At 36.4% G+C, this 21,547-nt stretch overlaps 1 protein-coding gene across 1 annotated transcript; it reads left to right on the plus strand.

Moving 5' to 3' along the window:
* The first annotated feature begins 10,819 nt into the window (after window positions 1-10,819).
* Window positions 10,820-20,389, plus strand: LOC117316097 (neuropeptide S receptor-like). Its single transcript, XM_033870589.1, is given in 3 exon segments — window positions 10,820-10,977; window positions 18,915-19,360; window positions 19,362-20,389. Coding segments are annotated over 2 exon segments (1,236 nt in total). The 5' UTR covers window positions 10,820-10,977; window positions 18,915-18,943; the 3' UTR covers window positions 20,181-20,389.
* The last annotated feature ends 1,158 nt before the right edge of the window (window positions 20,390-21,547 follow it).

Here is a 21,547-nt window from a genome sequence, read left to right on the forward strand (position 1 = left end):
CCTTACTTTGTTTTGTTTCAAATCTCATATTCGTAATTAAAGAGGTGTTGACGATTATTTTCCACTAACTCTTTACAATTATACCGATAATAATTACATTTTCAACAAAAATTAATCTCATTTCTTTCGTTAATTGTATATTCATAATTTAATTTCATACGTTTTCACATGACACATTATAATGTTATATCCATTGAAAAAGAGGATGCTTTTGTCAAAGCAACAGATGGCTAATTAACGCTGGTAAGTGACACATCGAACAGTAAATGCAATCTGAAATATACATTTCTCAATTGATATTGATTATCAGAAGTCCTTTCCATGACCTTTGACCCAAATTTGACATCCAATTGGTGTATACAGACCAGGAAAGAGCAAGTGACTCAAGTTCTGATCATTCTTTATTTTCGCAACTCATTACTGAAGGTCCCACACGAACACCTTTGACCGCTGTTTTAATTACATTTGGACAGGGCGCACTTGTTCTTCCAGTCGCCTGATTCATAAGAGGTGACTTGTTTGAAAAATTGTATACGACCGTCTTTCACTGGTATATGGTATGATCCGCTCGGCATCTACAATTACTTTTGCGGAGATCTCCTGCATTTTAATTATTACCATGATATTTGGTTGTATTTCCCTGTAAGGCACTGTAATTCGACTATTTTTGCAATAGATATTCCCTTTTTTTAATTTCATAACCTGGCATTTTTGTCCAATGATCCTCTCCTACATTTTCAATCGATTTTTATGAAACTCGCGTATTAAAATACTTGTATAAATTTAAAAACATTTGACAAGACTATTTTACAAAATTATTTCAATCACATATTTATCTCTCAGCTGTCAACTAAGTATTCCTTCCATAGGTGTTGATATTGTTCAGACATAAAATTGTATTTTTCAGTGCGTTGTAATCTTATTTATCAATATAAAACAATTATGAAACTATGTTTCTATCGATAAGATTATTTATAGAGCGAGTATAACCTGTATTTTATGAGGCTGGTGTATGTGCTTGTTTGTCTTCTTATAGAGCTGAACGGATGCCAAATTTATAATGTTATCTCACTGAAGTATACTGACAAAGACGTCAACCTAGACACCCCTACCCTGTCACATTATAGTGACAACGGGGAAACTAATAATCGCTCCTCCAAATATGCTGGACGTTGAGCAGGTGAAGTAACTACTATTTTGTTAGACTCTGGTAATCTTGGCCAGGAGTCAGAATCATAAGTCTTTCGTACGGGGGTTAGGCCACGGCAAGGGAGACAACAAGTAGATTGTTCAGAAAAGAAGTTAAGAAGTTCAGTCGCTTCTTTGGAAGTATTCAATTGACCAGCAGTTACATTTCATAGGGAGTCAAACAATAATAAGTATGATAAGTAAATATCTTGGTTGATATTTGTTTTGTTAAAAGTTAAAGGTAAATGCTAATACAAGCAAGACACTTAACTTTCCAAACGGGGCTGCTGGTTGAAACAACACTTATACTTGCGGTACATTAAACACGTGGCGGTTCGGTTTTGTATTGCATAACGTCCTATCAAGATCTATGGTGATTTAAGGACGACCTCCCCTGTGTGCAAGATGCATGCGTGTAGTGTATGTGTATGTTTTGGGACGCTGCGGTATTTTCGTGTTTATTCGCCCTGTGTATTGTGCGTGTAAAGGGGAGCAACTCTTTTGAATTTGAAATGAATTGCACACGAACTCCACTGTGTGCGAGATGCTGGCGCGAAGACCCCGAACCTAGTCACATTATACATTTTAGTGACAATGTACGAACTATAATAGTTCCACGTCCAAAATGCTGAGCGTTAAGTGAGTGTAGCAACTACCTTTTCATAGCCTCTGGTATGTCTCGGACAGGAGACAACTCAAAGCCATTTTCACAAGTGCAAACGCTCAACCAAATGCCAAAGTGAAACAGTGTCAATTGAAACGTTAAGAAGAAGAACATTGTTTAGAAAGAAGAGAAAAGCTAAAATCGGATCACAAATTAAATTGCATTCTTCGATCATGCAATGGGGGCAGTAAGTACAATTTGTACGCCCTACCTGCAGGACAGAATCATTTAAGGACGGACTCTCCAGTAAGCCAGATGCATGCATGTTGTGCATGTGTTTGGGATTTGGGAGAATCTAGGATTTTAGTGTTTGTCTCCTTGTGATAGTTCGGAAATGTTGTGTTGAATTTATAGTGCTATCACGCTGACGGATAGTGCCGAAGACGTCCAGCAGAACACCCAACCTGTCACCTAATACTGGCATCGGGCGTACAAGTCATTCGATTCCAAACGATGCTGAACGTTAAGCAGGAGGGTCAAGTACCATTTTCATGCATAATGTCTGGTGTGTCTCGGCCAGGTGACAGAATTCTATAAGGAAAAGAAGCTGTTCATGCCAAATTCTTTGGATCTCCTGTTTTACCCAATGGCTCGGTCAAACTCTGTTTAAGTACATGTATATAATAAATGACCATTATTCTTATCACTACGTATGTGTTTATGTGCGATGCATTGCGTTCCTTGGACTAACCTGTTTATATGAAGAAGAGGACATGACCCCTCCGTGGAACCTAGAACAGATCAATATTTGCATTTAAATTCAATTATATTTTTTTTCTGCTCTGAAAAGCCCTATCTAAATGCTATCCTATGGGTTATATCAGGGCTTTTTACCGAATGATAAACATTCGGAACACCTGGTGTTGATTCCCTGTTGATTTTCTCTAGTAATTGATGTACACTACGTTCTCCTATTGTGAAGTTCGTAATCAAAGCATTAAATACACAGTTTTCCCAATAGCGTCATCAAGTTACCATCTTCACACTGAAGGGAGATACGGTTAACACAAGACCGTGATGAATTTACTGGTTACATCTGTCTCCAACCAAATCAATATCTAACGCGCTGTTGGATTCTAAGAATTTCATTTCTCCATAATGAAGCTTCCATCACAAACATGTTCATTCGACGTCTGTTTCATATTTCGACTTTGGATAATTTCTTAATATCTTTGTTATCTCTCCTCAATAGTTTTGCTTTTGGCAGTTTGTCACTAGAAGACTCTTGCGAAAAAAAATAAAATAAAAAAAACAACAACAACAAAAAACACAAATTATGTTGTATCATTTTCATGACGCCTTCTTTTTCTTTAACGCAAAATATCACTGGTTCAATTTTCTTAAGTTAACACTATATGCCCTAACCATACATTGCAGAAAAATAAAAATACATGTATTAGTTTTGATGTTTAAAAACAAAATCATAATCAAGGCGTTTTCGCATGTAAGATATGGTCGATGTCGGTATTACCTATTCGAAAGAAAATAGTGTTAGATATTTGCGTTGTACATGTTAAAATGCAATCAGACACTTTGATTTGATTATTTAAGCTCATATCAACTGCTAAAGCCAAAATCTGAGTCCAATGTTATGTTTGCGTTCGGTATTAAACGTCCTCGAAAACATACAAGATTACATGAGTCAAGAAGGACACCACCATTTAATTGCTTATTTTTGTTTGAATCTACACGTTATTGCTTTGGTTTTGATTACATTGTGTTATTTTCGCTCCGCTTCCTTTCTACCTTTATGAGTTTTGATTGTATAATTATTTGTCTGCGCTGTACGTTAATGTCGGTTTCGGATTCTTTGTCCTCATCAATTCCATGCATTATATTGTAACTTGATAATTTTTGCCAGACGCAGGGATAAAATAATTTGGCGATAAGAATTTATTGGAACCCGTATCATGCAATTTGATGAGATAAAGTAGCAAGATGGCGGTAACATGCACTTCATCCGATCATATTACATAAACAACGGATCAAATACTTCATAACACCAGATTTATTACTGAACGTTCTGTTTTTGCATTGTTTTATTGTAATTGGGACACAAATAAAAGGAACATGATATTCCCATTTTTTTCCCGAAATTAAAAAAATATCGTATATTTGCCAAAGGAATGGTTATTGGATGTAAAACCATATGTAAGATTTAGTGATGTACTTTAAAGAAAATTCGGGTTTTGAACATGTAAGACCTTTAATGACCACCGACATCAACGTATAAAAGCATTTGTTTACTTTCTACTGATCTATGGTTACACTTTGCGTGAAATAACTTGTTTAAACTTCAACAGCGGACCTAAAATTACTCAAAAAGTTGTTATTTTCTTGACTCAACCTCTGAATTTTTACTGATGTTTAAATGGCTTCAGTAGTTTGATAATTTGAAGAAAATATTGATAACTGTACAAGATTCTTAATGGTAATGGCCCACCTGTTCTAGGTAACATTTTGAACTATGTAAAACAGGCCTCTACCAGAAGCAGACGAAACAGTAGAAAATTGTATGAAAACCCAAGTACATGTGAGCATTTATCGAACAATAGAAAGTATGTTGCATTGATTACTTACTGTTAAATATTTTACCTGCAGAAACTAATTTAGATGCTGTTTGGTTTGTGTTTGGGGGTTGAACGTCCCCACAACAGTAAGGGCTATATTAGTACGGGTGTGAAGGAGACCTCTAGAGAAACCACATCACAGAAAGACAGAGTAGTGTGGAAAGAAAGGAACGATTTAAGATCCCTGGTTTTGTTGCGATGGCCCATTTTTACGACATAGAGTAAGTTACAGCAGGCATATTCTTTTACCGCTCCTGCACTGGTCATTTGAAACTGTAAATGTCATGCAGGATTTTTTTTTTTAAATCATAATAAATGTTGTACACGAATATGTCTTTGTATCTTATTTCATGGCATTGTACATTTTAAGTGTATATGATACGCATCAGGGTCATAACGCAAATAACATGTAAATCTAAATATGTAACTTTGTATAGATACAATAATTTATTAGTGTATTATTAAAGTGCATTTATGTGTTTTTTCCATACAATATTCTATTGTGATTACTTAAAGCGTAAAGTATTATTCTGATACTCACAGTAGATTGGTTTTTCTAAATAATAAGACTTTCAGAATAAGGAGTGTGGCATAAAAATGGATAATTTGTGGTCGCCTAAATCTGCAGTCCCCATCACGATTATCTGATGGTTTCGTCCGTTTGACACATGGTCTTACATCATTTAAAGTGTATTCCTTTAACAGTTTTAATGTGTTGCCCTTGTGTGTCCGTTTTTCGTCGTCCTAATTTCTCTTATCATCAGATACAATTTCAAAAAATCTCATATTCAGCGGATGTTGATATACAAACGATGCAATAATTATGACATATGTGATGCTATCAGAACCCTATTACCGCCCAACGGCACACCGATTTCCGTTATTAATTTATATCACATAAACGTGCAATCGATCGTACAGAGCTTCATTTTTCAGCCATTTCAGTATAGGAAGAGTGAATTAATTAATGATCCAGCACATTTATATCGGGTCTGATACAATTTTGTTTGTAGTTGAACCTTCTCGCAACAGCCGATAGCATGCAGTGATATATAGCAGTTTTTCTCGTTCCTGCACGGATGACTTGATAACATCAGGTTAAATTCTGATACTACATTTACCAATTTAGTTGCGAGACCGCGGTGGCCGAGTGGTTAATGTGTCCCGACACTTTATCACTAGCCCTCCACCTCTGGGTTGCGAGTTCGAAACCTATCTGGGGCAGTTGCCAGGTACTGACTGTAGGCCGGTGTTTTTTCTCCGGGTACTCCGGTTTCCTCCACCTCCAAAACCTGGCATGTCCTTAAATGACCCTGGCTGTTGATAGGACGCTAAACAAAAACAAACCAAAAGTTGCGAGACAAGCAGATCTCGACCCGAAGGATAAGAATCCTTAATTGACCAAATTGATCTTTAATCGTTTGTATGAAGATTTTTCTCGCATGTGTCCCAGAATGAATTAAATATTGCCGCTCCATCGATGTAACGTTAATGGTGAAGATTACCGTTTTCTGTGAAATAATCGTTATATTGATAATATATGAATACATATATATATATATGAAACATAAAAAGAGGAATTCACTCCGAGTGCATTGTAGCCTATAGCCATAAAAGTCAATTATTGCGAGCGTTAGCATTATCTAAGGCTAACTATATAACATGAATGATCGCATGTAGTTGATTGGTTGGTGCACACAGGGGAGGACATTTTTAAATGACCTTAGCTGTTGTTAGGACGTAAAGCAATACTAAACCAAACTAACCATTTTTGACCTATCGTTGAGGTTTTTCTTCCTTGTGGGGAAGAATTTGGGCTCTGTCCCCTGGCCGATTCATACCAGAGTCAGTGCAATGTGACCAGGTGGTTTGTCCTGGCGACACTTTATCACTAGCCCCCCAACACCGGGTTGCGAGTTCGAAACCTACGTGGGGCAGTTGCCAGGTACTGACCGTAGGCCGGTGGTTTTTCTCCGAATACTCCGGCTTTCCTCCACCTCGAAACCTGGCACGTCCTTAAATAACCCTGGCTGTTAATAGGACGTTAAACAAAAACAAACAAAATTGTCCTGGTGGGTAACTGTGGTTTATGCTTGTGTAAGGTAGCACGTACTTTACAGTGGGCATCAGTTCCTCCGTAATAGTGCAAGGAGATCAACCCAAATATACCATAGCCTCCAAAGACACAAGCAAATACATACGCTATATGTCCTTAAATTATCTTCATTCTTGATACTTGCAGAACAGAATTCAAATCCAACATCATTCCCTGATTCAATTAAATCTGTGAAAGTCGGTTAGAATTCCTATCTATGATTTTTTGTTTGTTTTGTTTGTTAGAAGTCGCTTTCGGTCGACAATTTCTATATTATTATTATTTTAATGCAAAAATGTTTATCACTTCGGAACGTAGCTAAGACCCTTCATCCTCCCTTTTTAGAATATTACAACACAACAATTCTTGAAGTGTTATTTGACATAGATTTTCTGGTATACTGTGGTAAAAGGTTTCAGTTAAAACTTCTACTTTTATCTTATTTACGTCAGTCAGCTGGGCGGGCACTGCTGTGCCGCAAGCCTAGGCAGTACACAGAGTACTTAAAAATAACTTAGTATTATATCTGTTTCTGTGAACAGGTACAAGAGAAAGATTTGAAATAGTTCTCAGAATCGGTTAGAATAAAAATCTATGTCATGATATTTTGGACCTTGTCCAATAATTTTGTTGGTATTTCTCAGAAAGATGCAAGATGTAACTGTTATGAATTCCCTGTAACTTCAATATTGATATGGACATTTTCCTGGAATATGGTGGCAACCGCCATTGTAAGCTTCCTGAATAAGATCTCTAGATAATTTGCTAAAATCAGATATTACAATATCTATTTATATGCATGTATAGCTTAATGATATATTTTTTGTTAAATGTATTGTATTTTAAATATAAAGATTCTTTACACGGCAGACATATTAGATTAAAGATCAAAATAGCTTTATGATCAAGCTAACAAAACTGCCTTAAACTATCATTCTCCGTTAGCAGTGGAGATATGTAGGTGTCTTAATATGCCCTGTGGTGTTCTGAGAACTACTACCAATGAATTCAGATTACGAGATTCCAAGTATGGTTAGTTATAGGGTTTCAACAATATTTCGTATGAAAATGAATTTTAGCATTATTTTGTCAATTGATGTTTGTGTAAAGAATATAGTTTGTGACCAATTAAATAGTTTCATACACGAAATACTTATATTAATCTAACATTAATTTAGAGACGACTTATGAGAGGTGTTCACTTGTTAAAGAGCTGATCATGGTGTAAGTAAACTGGTTCAACCTGTTGTCTCAGCAGATGGTTCGATACCCTTACATTGTAGTTGGCCCTGTCTTCCTATGATTAGTGCAGTAATTTTATCAAATTAACCCTAACATGACATATCCAAAATTGTCTGTGGATTCCCAGTCCAAACAAGGTGTCTTACTAACACTGATATTTACTCGATTTTACCTAATGTAAATGGTAACGAAGATAAGATAACGTTTTATTACATTTTTACCAGTGAAATATCAAAAATTATTCATTCTATAAAAGTGATATTTTTCACTAGTGAAAATATCACTTTTGCTGATTTGACCAATCAAATTAATGATTAGAAAATACCAAAATAATTGACCAATCAGAAAGCCCGACATATATGTCAGCACCTGGACAGTTGGAACTACTTTTTTTTTGTTTACAAATTATCGCTGTAGGCCTAGTAAGCATACAGGGTAGGTTTTTCGTTGATAAAAAATGTAATAAACAGAATATCTAACAGTGTCTTCAGTAATAATACTCGTGTGGCTAATATTTTGATATTTTTCACTCGTGCTGCGCACTCGTGAAAAATATCAAAATATTAGCCCCACTCGTGAAATATATTTGGTATTACTGAAGACACTGTTAGATATCCTCTATATATTCTACTTTACTGCTACTATTCCCGGGGAATATTCAATCATAGGATTTCCTAATGTTATGTTTACATGTATATGGTAAGGGTGAGAAGCGCTGCAGCTTGATTTCAGTCCCCGAGGTTTGCAGTTACCTTGCATGCCACGTTAACACCTTAACAGATGACATCGTTACAGATAATTAAGGCGTATCCATGTTTAAATTATACCATATACAAGAATTATATAATCGAATCTCAGTATGGGGTTATCTCCCCTTGTTGTATTCTATCAATTGTAAGGGCCATTTTTTGTTTGTTTTTCTATCATTCAATGAATTTGGTCAACAGCATAACTTATCACCATTCCTCATTTACGGCTTACGACTATTATTTAAGTATAAGGTGCTATTCTATCTGACAGGATATATATTACCCTGTGCAGGGGCGAGAAAGATAACTGCTGTATCTCACGGCATGCCGTAAGAGGCGATTTGTTATGAAGCTCCTCTCATTGGTAGGGGGTGGTTTCTCCATTTGTTGCTGTTCAGGGAACATTAGAAAGCCCTAAAATAAGGCCCGCTTAATCCCACTACATGTTGATGGTCAAAGGCGATTAAAAGTTTGCACACTGAAGAATCAGGCATTTTCGTTCGTGACTACTATTTAGGGGACATGTACATTGATGAGAGTAAAATATATCGGGGCCGCGGTGGCCGAGTGGTTTAGGTGTCCCGGCACTTTATCAATAGCCCTCCACCTCTGGGTTGCGAGTTTGAACCCTACGTGGGAAAGTTGCCAAGAAATAAATCAAACCAAACTAAAATAGATTTCTTCCGATTGCAACACTTGCGATCTGAAATCTTTTCTTTCTTCCTCAGTGTTTGGTCTTTCGTGGTTTGTTCTCTTCTATAAGTATTTCCTTGGCAACCGTCCTCATATGACCCCGGCTGTTGGTGTCTCCTTGGCAACCGTCCTCATATGACCCCGGCTGTTGGTGTCTCCTTGGCAACCGTCCTCATATGACCCCGGCTGTTGGTATTTCCTTGGTAACCGTCCTCATATGACCCCGGCTGTTTGTGTCTCCTTGACAACCGTCCTCATATGACCCCGGCTGTTTGTGTCTCCTTGGCAACCGTCCTCATATGACCCCGGTTGTTGCGGGACTTTAACACTTAAAAGCGAAACAAACAGGAAACATATACATGTACATAAAAATTATGCAGGAAGTATGTGTTTTTAAAAAATAAGATTTCAGACAATAAATCTGTTTCAAATACTGCCGTGTAAAGAAGCTTATTCGAATGACATTTTTCTCTAACGCATATAATGATCCCTAGCCACACAAAATAATGTTGTTTGTTTTTTTGTTTTTATTTATTTGGCGCCTTTTTTCATTGAGGACCAATCAACACTATAAATAGAGACTTATTGAAAGAAATATATATAAACTGATTAAAAAACATACTTATATGTGTTTAAAAGATTATTCATGGAAAACCCCTTGGATCGCGAAATGAAAATGCTGCCGAGATATAAAATGAACGTTTCATTTGGTAACACGTCTATTTTATCAAAATTACGAAGATACCGAAGCCTCCCAAAACACACACACATTCACCACACGCATACATATTACACACATGGAATGCCTTCCTGAAATAATAGGACGTTAAATGCGCAAAACAACCGAAAACATATATTTAATTCTGATATCACCATCAGTCAATATTTTCCTGATGCGTCATAACCGTATTTGATATTTAGAATATTTGTGGAAGCATGAGAGAACGAACACATTTTATGTGATTCTGTTAAATAGTGGTAAAACGGAAGATGTTGATTTCAATTCTATGGTTAGGTACATATGTATGTTTTGTGTGCACTCTTGTATATCGTTCTAACAGCTAATCTCATAAAAACGATGTGCATGGGTAATGGAGAGATGTGACCGGATAAGGTCATCCTTCCGTGTTGCGGTTTGACATTTCTGAGTGATAACACTATAATATAAAAGTAATAATACTTGATATTCATAAACTTTGATTCCGAAAAAAAAGAAAAAAATGCAAAGAAATGTTGAATTAGAAATGCTTTTGAAATTGAGTTATCATTGACAAGTCAGTATAACGCGCCACCCAGTCACATTATAATAAATCCCCGTATAATTCCACTTGAACGCCTAATAGAAAATAACATTGATCAAACCTTCTAGTGAAATTTCCCCTCAAAATAGTTCTCCCCCTGGGATGTTACGCCCTCACAATAGCAGCCAAGGCTATCTGAAGACAATACTTATTGATGAATTGGCGACCGAAATCAACATAATCCATATTGATTTATCAATATGAACCATAAATACTCCCTCACTGGACCTCCTAGGAAATCAACATCCCTTTGCGATGTCGTTATAATGAAATATAAATATCATAATGGATTTTCAGTTGTTACATAGAGTCGTCGCCCAGTATATGAATGAAGCCATCCCACGATTTAGACTATGCCTCTTGGACAGCTGATAATCTGGGTTATGTAGAGGATACGTAAGCGTGCACAGGCCAATTTCTTGACTTGCGGAGGATACACTCATCGGTGACATTACACATTGCAGTTTGTAAGCAGGCAAGTACTTTAAATTAACATACTAAGTATTGTTATTATTCTAAGTGTGGATTATGATGAATATATCTATATGAACGACATATTTATTATACAAAAATGCTGGTGTAACTGCATATTTCGAAATCCTCTAGGTAATTTAATTTTAGTTGCCACGAGATAATTTATTCAAAATAGAATAAACATATATATTTTAATGTAAAATGTGTCTAGGACATGAATCTGAGTTGCCCCAATTGACGTGTGAATATGTAAGTGCATTATGACACTACAAATTATTGTATAATTTCATCGGCTTATCTTAAAATAACACAAATGTATAGAGCAGTTATTTTTTCCGGTGTAAGGTGTAGTACGAACATTAAAATATACCCATGTACACCGAGTCATTATCTAAACACGAATTCGTTGTTACTTTCATTTGCTAAACATTAATATTTTGTCATCATATCTAATAAAATATTAATGTCTTGGTATGCGAACAATACCGCAAAAACATGGTACATCTTTATCTTAATTGTCCAATACATACTTTATTTCTATTAGCCATTAAACATTGTTTCAATATATATTCATGTACGCATTTTTTAAAATGTTACTACAGTGTATTATGTATACCAAATCATTGTCACCCTTGATGCTCTTCTCAAAAAATGATATTGCGTTGCTGTAAAACTGTATGTATAATTGATGTTTTTTCTATGTATTTCATGTACTTATAATATGCAAAAGGATGAATAAAAAGATTCTAAAACTGAAACAAAAAAACAAAAATTAAAAAAATCTTTGTATAAAAACAGTTTTTTTTATTAATGAATAATCAATTATAATATATAATAATACTGTATACAAAATATCAGCAAAGATATCCGGAAATACTGAAAGGCGTATCCTACATCACTATAAAAGCTTACTCCGTTACTTATCAGTTAAATCTATCTTTATCTGAATAAATGTTCTAGTGATGTTACAAACTGTGAAATGGGTTTTTACGTGATCCCCCTGAAACACGGCTTAATGGAATTCCTGTTTTAAAAAGGCGATATACTGAGCGATACGACTCGATAGGTACGTCAGATAAACGCTTCGTAACTGGCAATAGTCGTTATGGTATTCATAAGGTGATATATCGTGTGTAGCGTATCCTGTACACAGGGCCAGGAACCATTGACATATTCTGTGAACATGAAGCTTATCAGGAGTCTTTCAAAATGAACTGTGAAGAAAACTAACCAACATTAAAACCTAAACATTTTTTTAAATCCATAGACGATCGATGTGAAACAACAAAATGCATGGTAAAGAGCAAAACTACAAAATATTTTTATCATTACTGATGCATGATGATGATGATGCATAATGATGATGATGATGATGATGATGATACGATGATGATGATGATGATGATGATGATGATGACACGTCATACTATTATATAACTCTAGAGGAAAACTAATTTCATATAGTTAATAACTTCACTTAATTATCGTTGCTGTCTACAAATTACCACAGCCGCCTCCCAAAACACACATTTCGCACCTCTGGGTTGCGAGTTCGAAACCTACGTGGGGCAGTTGCCAGGTACTGACTGTAGGCCGGTGGTTTTTCTCCGGGTACTCCGGCTTTCCTCCACCTCCAAAACCTGACATGTCCTTAAATGACCCTGGCTGTTAATAGGACGTTAAACAAAAACGAACCAAACATAAACACACAGAGGAGGCAGTGATTAAATTATACAATATATGTTTATTTATTAAATGATCTTAGCTGTTGTTAAAGGATGTTCTACCACAATACCCTGTGTTATTCAACTCTCAGACCATCAGTTAATCATTACAGCCGTTGATTAACAATATGTTTATACCACACGTGGTATAAACTCTGTAGGCATTTCGATTGGCTAACACGGTGAACTTTGACCCAAGCTGCAATTGTTATTGACGTCATCAATAATCTAATGACGTCACATCACCGGATCCCGGACGTCACCGGTACACTTAATTTGCATACGCGAAATTATACTTGACCACGTTTCCCTTTAATTCAAGTCGATATTATTCAGGTAGAAACAGGTCACACGACTCGAAATTGTTGGATATGGAATTTATTTCACACGAGTGAGTTATTTTTTAAAAGTTGCAAAAAACACTCGCTAAAGCTCGTGTCTTTTGTAACTTTTAAAAAATAACTTACTCGTGTGAAATAAATTCCATATCCAACAACCACTCGTTGTGTAACCTCTATTTAAACAATACAAAATCAAGTGATTAAGTTTTATTTTGTAATTATTATTGTTAACGTACTAGGTTGATTGTCGGGGATTCTCAAGGATTCTGGAGGAATTCTCAAAGTTTTTCTTTGATTGATCCTTCTGGAATAACTTGAGAGGTTTCACCCCTTTAAATAAATTTAAAGGCAAAGGAGGAAAAAAAGAAAATTCACGGATGTTATACTATATTTACTAACGAAAACATCATAATTACAATATTCTTTCCATATCCCTGCTCGCTTTTCCTTATTTTTGCGTGAGTATTTCATCATACAGGCTCAGTGAACAGTTTCAGACGCTTTAAAATAGACGTTATGTACTTGAGTGCCCATGTCCTCTCTAAAGTATTAGTGAAAATATTTAAGCATGCATATCCGGTGTTGTCACAATTAGGAGGACGTCTAAACAGTTATCATCTGTGTACATGTCTCTAGTGACATACTCAACATCATATACATCTTGCATACATTTGGATTATGTTGTTGTTGATCTTATAATTGTATACAACTCGTGCAGGGGTAAGGAAAGATATCGTATTTTACAGTATGCCATAAGATATCTCTCTCCCATTTCTACCTTTCTCTCTGGTAGGATCAGGGATGTGATTAACCCAACCCCACTCCGACCCAACCAATTTCTACCTTTCTCTCTGGTAGGATCAGGGATGTGATTAACCCAACCCCACCCCGACCCAACCCATTTCTACCTTTCTCTCTTTTAGTATCAGGGATGTGATTAACCCAACCCCACTCTGACCCAACCCATTTCTACCTTTCTCTCTGGTAGGATCAGGGGTGGGATTAACCCAACCCCACCCCAACCCATTTCTACCTTTCTCTCTGGTAGGATCAGGGATGTGATTTCACCACCCTGTTATTTCTCTCTCTTTCCGTCTCCTTCTTTGGGTACGTTGGATAACACCACCTTTCTACATACACTGCTATCCTAAGTTCCAGTAAACTTCACAGAAAATGATTTTAAATTCAATAAATATCACTGACAGTGTGCTTATTGTATTTTAGTCTGTTAACCTCTTATAATAATGCTTTCATATTATAGCTATATTTATAGCTATCAATATGATTAGGTTATTGATGATCCACAAAACCTCTTAATGCAATATTTTTGTCTGTTTATAAACTTTCACAGCATTTTTTTAGGCGATAATTCATAGTGAAATATTATAGAACCCTCTTTATTTTTCTTTTGGGGATATTTTGGGGAAAAAAGGTCCCTCCCTTGACTGCTCTGATACTGCATCGGGATGTTATAGTTTCTGATTCGCTTATAATATTTCAACAAGTCAAAATAATGCGTATAGTTTTTTTATGGATTTCAGTGTAGTATTGATGTCTGCTATAAGAAGAGACCAAAATTTATTCACTTTCTCCATTGTAGAAATTCCTTCTTTTCTGCTCTTTGTTTTCAAGCTTATGTAGTGTCATTTGAAGCAGACAAAACAGGGTGACACATATGAGTGACAAGTGTCATGTGACACTATGTGTTACACACATTCGTCACACACACGCGTCTCACACACAGCGGAAGGCCGCCCTTAAATGACCGTAGCGTTTTTATTATAACACCGTAGTTAAATGTCCTTGATGGCAACAAAACATCAAATATGAGTTAATTACGAAGGTTAATTAGCTACAGATTCTTAGTGGCCCACCAATAATCAGGTCATCAGGGCCAACAAATGGTGAGTTTGAATTGGAAAAAAGACGCACCAACGCCAAACAAACGACACGTACAAATTTAAATATGTAGAGGATGTCTGCATTGCGGTCTTCTGTCAACGGCTAACAAATGTGCGCCAAATCGTGACGTTATGTATTCTATCTATCTAGCATAATGACGTCATTTAACATGACGGAGAGCTTTATGCAAATCTCATGGATTACACAAGACTTCTACATCTTTAACCGATAGCTTGGCCGCCATCAAAAGATGTTATTCACGTACAAATGATCGCGAATGATTTTATTTCACGATAGACTCCCCTCGCGTTATAACTCGAAAATAAATCCCACGCGAATTCTTACTGATTCACAGTATCAAATGTTCAACACGGGCGTCACCCCATTCATAGAACCATCACACTCAAATGCTATATCTAGATAAGGTAGCATGACTCCCGACATGATAACATTTACAGCAGATATATGTTGCTGAACGTAACCTGAATCAGATGGGAGCAGGGACCGTTTATATAGGTCGGTTTGAATTCACATGCTTGGGAGGATGTACAGACTAACTGCAAGGTATAGCTAAACGAGGCTTTAGGAAAGAAAATATACATGTACACTCTGTATGTATATATAAATAGATGATAAATGACAATGGTAATGTTAATGATCACGCGGCATGTACCGATGCATAGTAACAATAGAAGGACACCGAAAGAGGTGACATATCGGTCAATAAGACGAGATTCACAAAAATATATATTTTGAAGATGTTAAATATAATTCCGTAAAAAGGACCAAAACACTGAAAATTGTGTCAATGCATACAAAATATATGTTATTTAGATTGCATCATTTTCGAAATAATTATTGAATTTATGATGTTTTTACAAAGAAATGTGTACAATTCGCATCCATGTATGTAAAAACATTGCGATCCCGATATTCATATTATCTAATAGACGACTTCAACTCTGACTGGGCGATTTGGTGCCGTAGATCGTGAGTTCGAGGCCCGGTCAGGCCACGGGTCATAGAGTTGTCTTCCTTCGTCAAATATGTCACTACGTGTTATATACATGTATATATTGGTCACGCGCAAGTACAATACATTGTATAATCACAATAACTGTCATGGTAATGACGGAATATGTACGGCTTGCAAATATTCATTAAGGTTTTAATTAATTAGTACTTACATTAATTGCTAAATAACTGATACAGTGTATCCAATAAATTAAAGTCCGGATTACCTTTTATAATTTTCAATCTGCTTTGTGCGTTAGGATATGCTATTTCTAGCCTCGAATCAAAAGCTGTGATGACAGTTCCGTAGATATAATTCAATAATCAAAGTATGAAAATCTTAACATATTATACTGGAAACAATGGGTCATATTCTCAAGGCGTGGGGATTACGCCCTAAAATGTTGAAATAGATAATCTACTCTGCATGCCACTGTGGGTCTCCGACGGTGCTCTTACTGCTGATCACGTGATAGGAGTTTAAGTAGATGAAGTCGGTGACTACTGATCAAACCTATCTTGTACACATGCATGAAAATGAACGGGGAACAGTGTTGCTTTATCTTAGATATGCGGTCTCTGAATGTGGGGCTGGGCGATAACAGAAATAAACACTGATTCGGATTCCGACATTTATGATTCCCCCGAAATGTGGAACCAAATAAAAAGTATTTTACGTCACTTCTAGTTAATGTGGCTTCCCCTTTTTGTGTCCTGGAAATCTTATTCATGTTCACGTGAATGTCTATATTTAACCGTGAGGCAACCATTGTGTTATGTGATTGGCCCTTGAATAGATAACTAGACGCGGAGGGCGCGTGATTGACCCCTTGAATAGATAACTAGACGCGGAGAGCGGGAGGATTATCAGGCATTCCCAGGGCAAGGGCTGTAGAGCATGTTGTTTATTGTACAATAATTACATTCTCCAATTATATACCTAATGACCAAATGTTTTGATACATGGTAACTAAATTTAGGACATTGTCTTTTCCCTACTCTCTGAAAAAACGTTATACCTGCTGTCTCACACTGAATCGTTTGGCGGTGACAGCCTTATAATCCGAAGTGCTGATAGTCCGAAAAGAGGTAATATTGTAACATGGATAAATGGTTTGTACATGTACATGTATGACAGGTTTCTCATTGAGCGTAATACGAGTATGACAGACTATGTATATACGAAATAAATGACATGAAAAACCGAAAGAAAAACAACAGGCCCATGGGCCTGAACGGTCACATGAGTTGTGAAATATTTCAGTTAATTTGACTCTTGTTTTTGACCCCTCCCATAAGCCCCTGGGGGCCAGTAAAGGCCATTATGTGTATACCATCAAACTCTATCATCCCATGCTGATAATGTTAAGCAGGTTAGAATGAATTCCAATAGAAATCAATCTATATTTATATAGTAAGGTTTACCCCTCTCCCCAGGGGCAAATGTGAGACTCCAGGGTCATGAAGTTCACAATATTGGTAAAGCACCTTGTGTTTGATTCTACCTTATGTGGGTCCTATGCAAAAGTAGAAAATCTGGCTATGTTGCTTTATATAAATATTCATTGTCTTTGTATACAATGCTATATTCGGTAAAGGTTGTATTTCTTCTTTTATCAGAAACGCTAAAATTGCGTTGACAAGTCCATTCAAAATCGCGCCGTCTTGTGATGCGTTACGTTGCCAGGACACGAGCTTTCACAACCACAAAACATGTTTCCTGATTTCACTACAGTGATAAGAATCGACAGCGGCGCTATTTTTACCAGTATTGAATACCCCTGTTTGTTGACATACTAATGCAAATAAGGTGTACTGGTAATTAGTCATATGTACATATACATTTATAAAGTCACTAATCAATATTTAAAAAATAGTCATATAGTTTAGTGTAACACATGTCCGCCCCGTCCCCTCCCGTTTCGTCCCGTCTCGTTCAGTTCCGTCCCGTTCCGTTCCGTCCCAGTCGCGTCCCGTCCCATTTCGTCACGTCTTGTCCCGTTCCGTCCCGTCCAGTCCCAATGCAATGTAACTAGCTAGTCTTAGGAACTGCTGATACCATCCACAACAAACTGTTTCGGGTTTTCAAGTGGCAGCGGAGCCATTTATGTCTAACAGGCATTTTCTCCTATTTACATATGCAATATTAAAGTTATGGTATCAATCGAGACAGTTCTTGCTGGATAATATAAGATGATCAAGCATATGTTGAAACGGGTGAAGAAAACAACAAAATTAACGACAGGTATCGTGACATATATTGTTTTAGTAGCAGTCCTTACATCGAGTCACAACCTAGAGATGGCGATATCACGTATACAGATGATCATACGTCACAAAAAATAGTTCGGGTCAACGTTCAAAGTATTTTCCGTGAACTCATTATTATGGAACCTCTGATAATTGCTTATCTACAATATATACATCCGTCACACTGACACACAAACGGGTTTCTTGAGCAATATGCGTTGTTTCACTTTTTTTTCATGACAATTTATGTAGTTATATCAGTTATAATTTAATTTTGCTTGTAACAAGCATTTTCATTGGCTCAAAAAATTATGTTATCATCTCATAACATAAATAATGACTGTGACGTCAGCGGAGTAATCGTTGTTCACGGGATTTTGTATTTATCGATGTGTTTTTAAATATCTGGAGCAAAATAAACATGTTAAACTTGAATGAAAATGTTTCTTATCGTTGTTATTCAAATTATAAGGGTTATGTGTAATATTTTTTTTACGTTATTGAGGAATAACACAAAAAACTGGGGTGTACTCTGAATAAACCGCGAAGAGGTTTATGAAAAGAGTACACCCCAGTTTTTTTGTAAAATATTACAGTTAACCCTTAAATAAAAGGAGATATTTTTTGTAAAGGAATAACGCATGCTATGCCTTTGAAATATTTAATCTTATCTATGAATACTAAATCAATAAATCTTGTTTTTGTAGGTTGTTCTGTTCACAAATCATATGAAGAGATGCAGAATACGACACCATTTGGCTCAGTCGATGACATCACCAACGCCAACACATACACAAATACGTCATCACTGACGTCCTCTGCGACGTCATCATCAAATATCACAGGAAATGTATCAGAATATGGATATTTAGAGGACACTGTTATTTCATCCGGTCCAGAAATCGACTCAATTAACCAAAAATATTTTTCTTCCGTTTTACTTCTATCATTCATTTACGCATGCGTACTTTTAGTTGTAGGTATTCCTGGAAACAGTTTGGTCGTGTATGTGTATGGCTTTAAGAGTAAACGTACTGTTTCACGGACCTTTATTCTGACTCTGGCTGCACTTGACCTTATCAATTGTTCGTTTTCGATATCAACAGAACTTTTCCTTTTGTGGAATTTCTTTAAATTCGACTACCCCGAACATATGTAAAATAAGTCGTTTTATAACATCATTTTGTAATCACTCCACAACAGTTGTGCTGCTCACTATAGCCATTGATAGGTTTAGGAAGATTCGTTATCCACTGAAAAGAACAATGCGTAAGTCAACGGCATTAAAAGTGATATTTTTCGCGATGATTTTTGGATGTCTGACTGGCATTCCATTTGCATTATTATATGGCACTCACACGGTACCACTAGGATCAGACGAAAAAGACGCTCATAAAACTGTGTACCAAGGGAAAACATGCCTACCACAAGATGGCGTAGATATAGTCTACAAAGAATTACTGTTGATAGTTCTTTCCGTTGCGCATGTCGTGAGTGACATAATCCTCGTAGTGCTCTACTCGTGTGTGGGGAAAACTGTCCTGTCTAGTCATAATTCATTTGGTCATGATGACACAACGATAGTTAATCGTCATTCGGAAAGGAGAGGGAGTTACGAACTTGGACGACGTAATACTTCACGTCTAAATAGCACATCCTCGGTTCCTGGTAAATTTAGTCACACAAACACCATGCTATTTCTTGTGACACTCGTCTTCATCGTATCGTTCGTTCCTTATTTAGTATTGGCGTTTCTTAGGACGTTTCAAATGAAGACTAAACAACCATCCTCATTATCAGCAGCAGTCCAGCACTTTTTCCTGCGAAGTTACTTCCTAAACAGTGCGATTAATCCAATTGTGTACTGTTTTGTGAGCAAACACTTTCGCCAAGAAGCAATCACTGGTATTCGCCGGATGTTTTCTAGGAGAAGAACTTGGTACGACCCTAGACGACCAACTCAAAGACATTGATTTTGTACAAATGTAATGCACTCAATGTGTGGGTTGTGTCTTGCAGTTGCTGTCATTGAATTGGTTAACTGGTTCGATTTCATCAGTATTTAAAAAGATGATACTGCAAATACAAATAACTACAAAGATATTTCTCTTGTAAGTGGTAGGAGTAAATTGTTTACGTAAATACTGAATGTACGATTAGTAAAGCTGAGTATCGAAAATAATGTTTCTTAATTCAATCATTCAATAGGTTTGGTTTAGGTTTTGCATTGTTAGTGTGGTTGAAATGTCCTGCTGGGTTGTCTTTATCAGTATGCTTAAGTGAGGTAGCACTATAAATTCGGTATCATTTCCACGCTAACACAGGGAGACAAACACAAACATACCGCAGTCTCCTAAAAACCCATTCACCACCCGTAAGTAACTCACATACTTTGGGTTTGGTTTGGTTTGTTTTGTTTAACGTCCTTTTAACAGCCAGGGTCAATTAAGGACGTGTTACTCGCATACAGCGGAGACCGTCCTTAAATTACATTAGCTTTTGGTAGGATGCTAAACGATACAGAACCAAACAAAACAAAACCATTGTGTATGTCCTATCTACATATGTGATATAATGAACAAAACAATACAGAAATATTATTCATTGCGACAGAGGCACTGCGAATGATTCATGCAAAAAATCATCTTCAAACATAACAATACATTTGAAGGACAGTAAACGTGTATGCACGTGAAAGGAACATTATTTTGATGGTATAATCACCGTAAAATTGGTCCGCAGTGAATAATTTTAATATTAGTCTTTAAATGACTGAATTCCCATATAGAAATATAAAAAATAATATAAGTAAGTATTCAAATTTTAATGCCAACAAAAGCACAATTAATTTAAGCTGTGTCAATTGAAAATAACAATAGTTGTCACGTCTGCATGTCGCTACATGTGCCGCAAATATGACACATACACATAGTACAGGTAACACATGGTAGGGATTGGCAGGTGTAAATCGCGAATAATCACGCCACATATTGGCAACGCATTATATTATTTCACCTTCGTCACTACCAGTCAAACGATGATATTTTGTATTTATCCGATCGCTGATTTCGTTGTAGACATGGTCTTTGTTACGTCGATACGATATGATATCTTACGACACAAAGCGGGATACAGCAGACATGTTCTTTTCCGCTCCTGCACGGACTGTCTTCAGAAATAATGATAAGTGGATATATAATGATGGCTTATTATTATGGACAAATTTGATTTTTAGGTTTGGTTTGGTTTGGTTTATTTTATTTAACTTCCTATTAATAGCTTAGGTCATTTAAGGACGGCCTCCCGTGCGTGCGACATGCATGCGTGTGGTGAGTGCGTA

The sequence above is a fragment of the Pecten maximus genome, chromosome 18 (genome assembly GCF_902652985.1).
Source record: "Pecten maximus chromosome 18, xPecMax1.1, whole genome shotgun sequence".
Taxonomy (NCBI): domain Eukaryota; kingdom Metazoa; phylum Mollusca; class Bivalvia; order Pectinida; family Pectinidae; genus Pecten; species Pecten maximus.